The sequence below is a fragment of the Haplochromis burtoni genome, unplaced genomic scaffold (assembly GCF_018398535.1).
Source record: "Haplochromis burtoni strain Fernald_Lab_line unplaced genomic scaffold, NCSU_Asbu1 Contig_71, whole genome shotgun sequence".
Lineage (NCBI taxonomy): Eukaryota > Metazoa > Chordata > Actinopteri > Cichliformes > Cichlidae > Haplochromis > Haplochromis burtoni.
Genome location: NW_024582432.1, coordinates 911,885 through 920,044, shown reverse-complemented (window position 1 = coordinate 920,044; position 8,160 = coordinate 911,885). Strand labels below are relative to the sequence as shown.

General features: G+C 43.5%; 1 protein-coding gene across 1 annotated transcript; it reads right to left on the bottom strand.

The window, feature by feature from the left end:
- Nucleotides 1–249: 249 nt before the first annotated feature.
- Nucleotides 250–8,032, bottom strand: zgc:194990 (uncharacterized protein LOC568410 homolog). The gene is made up of 10 exons (XM_005923813.3): nucleotides 7,892–8,032; nucleotides 6,311–6,402; nucleotides 6,116–6,214; nucleotides 5,927–6,034; nucleotides 5,691–5,849; nucleotides 5,376–5,516; nucleotides 5,046–5,097; nucleotides 2,920–2,946; nucleotides 1,545–1,571; nucleotides 250–1,465 (listed from the first exon to the last, which is right to left on the bottom strand). Exons 2-10 carry the CDS (start codon nucleotides 6,371–6,373, stop codon nucleotides 906–908), a joined length of 1,236 nt encoding a protein of 411 aa, XP_005923875.1. The 5' UTR covers nucleotides 6,374–6,402; nucleotides 7,892–8,032; the 3' UTR covers nucleotides 250–905.
- Nucleotides 8,033–8,160: the final 128 nt, after the last annotated feature.

Genomic DNA, 8,160 nt, shown 5'->3' with positions numbered 1-8,160 from the left:
AGGTGACGTGTCTAAAATCTGCAGGACACCGGCCCTTGAACGCCTTGAGTACCCCCACCCCTGCTCTAGAGGAAACAGTGGGTAACAGGGAAGAACTTATAGTCAAAATTTGAGAACCCTTCATCCAAATTAGGTCAAAATCAGCACTAGACTTGCTTGCATTCACAGCAGCACACCCACCAAGTCTGAAGCAGATCAGATCCACTGCTGTTCGCACGAGCAAAGAAGAGACAGAACAGACTTTCAGAGATTTCTGGAATTAATAGTAAGATTTATTGAGCTAGAGAGAGGAAAGCATTGCCATGTCTTATATAGCACAAATAAACAAAAACACAGCTGCAAAAACAAGCTCATGCCTGAAAAATGTTTGCAGGAAGCTTGAGACAAAGAATCAAATAATCTATAATTCAACTAGAGGCATGCGTCAGCCCGCTCTGCAAATATCTGCCTCGTCAGCGGCACTGTTTCACTGCACTGAAGCTAAAAGTATCATCATTCACAGTGCGCTCATGCTGTAACTTTTTAATGTTTATTTGTCATCAACAATTAAAAAAAAAAGTAAAAAAAAAAAAAAAGAATGGATGTAACATTACAGGTTTAAACTGATCCCCAACTTTATCCAATAAAGTTTGAGAGGAGTTTAAACCCATGGGGAAAAACGTTGTTCATTCTTTAAATGCTCATTTTTAAAATATAAAGAATCAGATACTGTATGTTTCTATGAAGGCAGAGTAACAGGAAAGTGTTTAGCAGATGGACATGTGGAAAGAAGAGCAGTTCCTGTTTGGGATTTGACGAGGCACCTCACAGAAAGACTTTTAGTCCAGAAACAGCACACGCGATTCTAAATCAGTAGAATAAAAGCGTGAGCTCTGTGAGCTGCCCAGGATTAGGACTGATCCGTTTCAGTTCCAGAGGCAGGGCCCCGGGCACAGGCACCGCTGTTTCGCATCAGCAGGCCTGATCACCAGGTCTTTGACCACCTCCACAGTCCCAAAAACAGGGTACAGTTCCTCTGTGAACTTCTCGGTATAGGTGTACAGGTGGGAGCGCTTCTCCACGTCGTAGAAGGACAGCTGGCCCTGCTCATAGTCCAGATAAATGCCGACTTTCCTGGGCACCAGGCTTTGAGGTAAAGGCGTAGCGGGCACCGTCAGGGCTTTCAAATCTGTGCCTCTCTCCAGACGGAGGGTCAGGTATCCCGTATCTGTGTTCAGCGAGCGGAAGCCCTGCCTCACGGCCGAGGCTTTGGCCACTCCCAGCCGCCAGTCCCGCTCGCCCACCTCCACCTCCCAGTAGTGGCGTCCAGAGGCGTAGCCCTCCTGGCCCACAGCACACCACCAGCCATCGAAGCGTCGGGGGCATCGTGGGATGTCGCGGCGCTCCAGGCCGCACCGCATTCGTTTTTCATCATCTGAGATGAGCAGGCCTGAGTGGGCCGATTCGGAGTCCAGGGTGACGTCCTCTGTGGAATAAAAGGGCGGGATTACAAACTGCAAAATGATGTCACAGTAAGGTGAAAAACAGAAAAGAGATTTTCATACCTGCTGCATCACAAATCCAGTTCCACACTGCAAAGAAAAAGAAGAGAAACTCCGTTAGCTCATTGTTTTGTACAGTAGTTTAAAGAAGGCATGCAAACTTTACCTTCACACGATAACACACATTTTCTTTGTCCAGAAAAAACACACAAGCAACTTACACCCACCCCACTCTACTCAAAGCCCTGAAGTACAAAGGGGGCTGAAGTACTTGTGAAGTATTACTTTATAAGTATAAATATAACTACATGTAATTTCAAGAGCTGAAAAACACATTAATGCTTTGTAAAAAAAACAAATGCAACCAAATGAATTTTACGCCCACTCCCCTCACAGCCGCTGTGATCCACAGCCTTCTGTGTGCCCACTGGAAACATTTTGAAAACTAGTCCACGGCTTAAAGTTGTTCAGTGTGATCGGCCCCAACTATTATACAGAGCATGAAAAGTCCAATGTATGCATGAGTGTTCAAATATGACTATATGTGCAATTTCTTTTGACAAAAAGAAGAATAACAGCTACAAAATGAGCCCAATATCAACATGGAGGTAAAAGGAAAACTCTTTCTTGTCACAGCACTTTGTTAAGTTTACCATTATTATTCTCATTATTTGTTTCTGTTATTCTGTGCCATATTTACATTAAAATGGTGCAGTTTTTAAACTAATATATATTCTATGATACAGGTGCTCCAAGGTGGTTGTAGGAAAAAAATCCTGCTGAACATAAGCTAGAGTTTTGGATGTATGACATTTGGCATAAACATTTTTTCAGTTAATCTTATGTGTCTGAGGATTTCAGAAAGAGCTGAGGCTACAGTTCACACAGACTGCTCAAAATTGTAAAATAGAAGAAAGGGAAAATGTTGCCTGGTCTGATAAGTCTCCAAATTTGAGTTAAGCAACATAAAGGATGGATCAATCCTGCCTTGTATCAACAGTTCAGGTTGTTACTGGTGGTGTAATGTTTTCTTGTCATGCTTTGGGCCACTTTGTGCCAACTAAGCAGCCTGTCAACCTGAGGACGGGTGGCTTCCTCTATGACTACCCTATACCCATCTTCAGACGACTGCCTCCATGTCAAAACGCTCAAATCATCTCAAACTGTGTCTTGAGCATGGCTTCACTGTCCTCAAAGGCCTCCACAGTCACCAGCCAACAGTCAGACTGTACTGACATATAGTAAAATTGATCAAGTGCATAATCCAGTGGCGAACCATTAAAAAAAGACTGCATTTGCTAATAATCAAGTTTAAAGTTTATCGTTACATACTATAGATTTCAGATCGTATAATCCAGCCCCACATGTCTGTATACAGCTATACAGAAACATTAAAGGGGTCATTCATTTATTCATTACAGTGAGCTTCTGGACTTACCGCCGTGGGGAATGTAGCGCACAGCGTCTGAAAGAACAAACAAAGACTGATTAAAGACAGACAAGTGTTCCACTCACAACTCAAACCCTCCTACCAGCTTGTTTCCTAACATGCTTCCAATCACATTTTTATAGATTAATTCTAATTAAATATTCAGTGGAGTGTATTCTGTTACCACACACAACAGCCACATCACCGAGTGACTCGTTTCACATCCTGATTTTGCCAAGTGGTTTTTGTGCTGACACCAACATTTTGTATGTCACCCACTCAGTCGTCTGTGAGGCTTTATAGCTGCGCCTCACTTCAGCCTAGTCGGCTACGTTTTATTTTGGCCTTAGCTCTGAAGTCAGGGTTAGTCAAACTATGATCATCAAATGTTATTTTCGCATTATTTTAATTACATAGAGAAAGATAAAAAGGTCATCAGTTTTAGCTGGTTGTAACCCAGGCAACTGAGCCTATGAAAAGTAACACTGCCTCATCATGGAAAAATGCTAATCCTATAAGCTAATATGTAATTTAACAAAAGCCACTTTCAGCTGCTCCTTTATTCACATGGGGTCACACGGCAGGTGGCCCTTTCCTGTTGGAACCTCTCAAGGATTTATGTCTCACCATGATAATAAATGTGTACTAGTGATAAACAGGTCTGAACACCTTCACACTGGTCTAAGCTTTAAACTGACCATTAGACTAATGGTAGAATTACTGCAAAGCTAGAATATTCTTTATTTATTTAATGAACTTCTTGTTTTAAAATGCGAAGTAAGTGACTAAGCCCATAAATTTATTAGGAAAATAATTACTGAGGTCTTGGGCTGTGATACATAATATAGACACTGATAATATCTGTATCGTGTCAGCCTCCGATGACTTCTTTCACCACTTCAGGCAAAAACTGGATAAACTGAGGAAACTGGATACAATGCTGCTGCTGCAGCGTGTTTCAGCAGACTCACACTTCTAATTAGGTAGTGTGTCATTAGTGACAGTAGCTCATTGGAAACTGTTCTTCAGTTATTAATATTTATAAATGCTGCAAAGCTGCAAGCATCAAAGAAACATTCAGAATTTTTTCTGTATTGTCAGAAATGTCGGTATCACAAATGTTCTGGAAACTTTGTGATATAGCTTTGAGGCTATAACGCTGAGTCCTACCCAGACTCTGCTTCTTCTATAGAAGGCATGTCAGTGTGACTGAGGAGACCCTAAAAGTATTCCTCAACTGCAGCGGTGTGAGCAGAGCGGAATTGCTTCAAGGCCAACCAAAAATCTTGTTCCATGGCCTCGCCGGACTCCTCCCACACCTGAGAGTTTGCTCGAACTGCTGCCAGAGCCACACTCTGCTTGGCGTGTCACTACATGACAGCTGCCTCTGGAGTCCCACAGGAGAACCAAGCATCAATCACTGACCTGCGACCAGGTTTGTTTGAGTGTCACATGCACTTGTGAACACGGTGTTTGTTACGGACAAACTGTGATTTGTCCAGAGAACATAACAGAGAACAGGCGGTTCCTCCCAGTCATGCTCCTCCAAGTCTCACTGTCCATGCCCATGTGAGCATTGATGTCTCTTAGTAGTACAATGGAGATTCCAGGTGGCGCACTCAGACACACTAAGAAGACTAGGTACTCTGAAGTGTCACTGAGTGGGCAAAAGGCAACCAGGACCTGTTTACTGGCCCAAGGACAGGAGGAAGTAACGAGAGGGTTGAACCTGAGCTAGTGCATGAGGCTAAAATTATCCCAATATTTTATTCTTTCAGACAAACAAAACAAAAACAGATTTATCTAACAGTTGTCATGCATATTTATCTACTTGTTCACTCTCTGCTTGACTCAGTTGTGGTATACTTTTACAATACCACCAGAATAACATATAAAACAAGATAAAGACCCCATTCTTCATAATTTAATTAATTAAACCAAATGTATTGTCATTTTATTCCCTACTTTATTTTCATTGGCAAGGATGGGGAGAATCCCTTTTTTCACATGTGCAGAACAAGTTTTTTGGCGAAGCAGCAACAGGTATTGTACAAATGTTGGTTTCTGACTCATGACCACTTTGCAAGATCAGGATGTTTTGTTTTATATTGTTAAACTGGATGAGATCCACTCACCAATTTTCTGACTTTTCTGCTTCTTCACCAGCCACTGCTTTGTCACATCCACCTACAAAGACACGCACACATGCAGAGTATGTCAAGGTAGACAGTGGACACATTCAGGACAAGGTGAGCTGAACAAAGAGATAAACAGATTAGCATGATTGTTGTGCAGCCTATATGCAGCATGCTTGACACACTTAGCCAAGATATCTAATGTGAGAATGTCATGCAAGTGTCGTTCATGTTTCGAATCACCTAAGTTAGCATGCTTCTTATCCCATAAATTACACCACAAAGTACAAAAACATTTAATGACGATCACTTAGCGACAGATATCAAGACCTTTATGGGGCTGTCGGCGTTCAGCACGGCCAGCATGACGAGCTCCATGGCCGGGAACAGGTTGGGCAGACGGCCCCTCTTCCACTGGAACTCCAGGTCATCCAGCATCATGAGCACAGGCTCACCTGGCCACACAGTGGGCTGAAAAAAGAGGTTTAGAAACAGTTGCTTCGAATTTATGGCCAGAGCTCAAGCACAGTCCGATTATCATGAGATCATTGTCAAGGGCACGATTAAGCCTAATCATCTTTATCAGATGCAACGACGGAACTGGGTCAGACTTTAATAACCATCCATGTCCCGTAAGAAAGTCACCTGAGGTCTGCCTTTAATATTCCGGGTCCAATCCATGATGACCCGTTTATGGGGGCCCATGTCGTACTCGCCGCCTCCCTCCAGCATGCAAAGAAGGTGTCCCTTCCAGTCCTTCTTCTCAGACTTCTCATACTGGTAGTCTGATGTGATTGTCCTTGGCTGAATAAAGAATAGAGACTTTTAAGAACATCCATAAAAAACACAATTTATTTCTGTAAATGGCTGCTATCTCGTACCTGCACTCTTTTCTCCAGCACAGCAGCCCATTCCACGATGAACTCCCGGCACATGCTGGCTGTCCAGATGTCCTCTCCGGTCCAGATGTGACACAGGATATTTGATCTCTGAGGTACAAAGGCAATGCGAATAAATGCAGAAGACTCTAAGTAATAAAGAGCAAAAAGGGAGAGAGGAGAAGAGCTTACCTGGCAGATTCTGTTGAGTTCCCGGGCCAGCTCCATAATAAACAACTGACTTTCCACCAGAGGCTCCTTCTTCTCAAGCTTCACTTTTTTGCGAGACTCCTGGAGCAAAGAAACAGAAAATTAAAAGGGAAAAGAACATCATGACTTCCAGAACATTTAGCCCCCGCAGCAATTACTGTGGGAGGATTTGTATACCTTGAGTCGGATCTTGAGCTTTTTGGCTGGCTCGATGAGGAACTGCAGGCACTCTTTCATCATGCTGGCAGCTGGAGTGCGGGGCCGATGCCCTGTGGTATGATAATAAAAAAGCTTTAGCACGCTGGCACTCATTCTGTCAAGAGCTGGAGCTGACTGCACTCCGTCGCCCACACAAATCGATGAGGGTGCAGAAATGGCTAACGCGCGAGAAGGTGGCAAAAAGGTGAGGTGGCGGAGAGAGGAGCACTCACTGCAGAACTTTTATCACAGCTCTGCACTCAGAGTCCACAGAGAGCTCATTAAGATCCCCACCGAGCTATCATTAGGTGTTGAGCCCACTCGCTCAGCCCACTCACTCCGCATAGATATATATATATCCATGAGACCACACAGTGGGTGGCAAACAGAGATGTAGCAACATTAAAAAAAATATTGCACAGTAACAGGATTTCCTGCATGCGTGTGGATCGATGCATCCTGAAAGTGGAAATTTATTCCCATGGAGACGTGAGCACAGCAGAGCGCTTTTAATAAAAACACTGTGGAGCCATGGTGGGGGTGGAGGAGGAGGAGGAGGAGGAGGGGTGGGGTGGGGGGGGTCCTTGGACCAGTTTGCTGTTGAATCAGCAGTCAGTCTGACAAGCAGAGGGGATTTGCTGTTCTTGCTGTGATGTAGAGGCAGCAGGAGAGCTAAAAAAAAAGAAAAAGAAAAGAAAAAAGGAGGCAACAAACACTGAGGAGCACAAACTCAGGACTGAGTTGACCTTTTAGAGAGCAAATTCTGACATTCATAGGTATGCCTGCTTTCTGCCTATTGAGTATGCATATGAATTTCTTCCACCCGCATCCCTGAACTGTTAGAAACGGTTTTATGGAAAGGGGGTTGGAATCAGTTATACAGTGTTATTCAACTATAACTTCCAATCAACTCCCTTCTATAATTTTTAAACATTTATTTACACCATCATGAGTTTGCGCATGTCTGATACCAACACCAACCACACTAATGCATCTTGATTTGTAGTATTTATTAATCTCTCTTTCACTATATATGAGGGCAGCAGATGTCAAAGCGTTGCTTGTCTGTAACTGACTCATGTTTGGATGGTGGGTTTATTTCTGGCAGCGGAGGCTGAGCGTGTAGGTGACAGAGGAGCTGCAAGATTAGAGGAAATCCGGGATTATCGGTGCTGTACAAACGCAGGTAGTGACTTTCTATATTGGGAGTGAGTGACAAATCACTGCATGCAAGTTGGCATCAGAACAAACACACTGCACAACAACAGGCTCACGTTACCGTACAACAGTGTATCCATACACACCGAATTTAATTATTTGTTCCCAATTTGTAAAATATTATTCTTAATAATAAATAGAACAGAATTTCGAAATGCCAGTGTTGTAAGGTTAAAAAATGAGGCCTCTTGCACATGAAGCGATGTTTACAAAAAAGGACATAATCAAAGCAAGCGCACACATTATTTCATGTAATTAGGCCCTGTGCACCGGCAAAATGCAACCAGTTTACCAGTTGTTTTTTTATCACCTCGCTCTAGAGGGAAATAAATAACATCTCACCTTGTAACGGATAAATTTCCTTCAGGAAGAAAACTCTACGCGGCTTTTCTGTGATGCTTTCGCGAAACTCGGTTTAATTTTTTAGTGCTCCGCCATACTCCAAAGCCTCACCGCTTCCTTCACCCATCCACAACTGCGGCACGAGAGACAGCGCGCGTGCTCTTATCAACCACCGCCTCCACTGAGCGGCAGTTCCAAAGGCGGGCCGCTAGAGGCCGCCAACTAGCTTTACAGAAACGGAAGCGTCGCAGAGTTTTTTCTATTTAAAG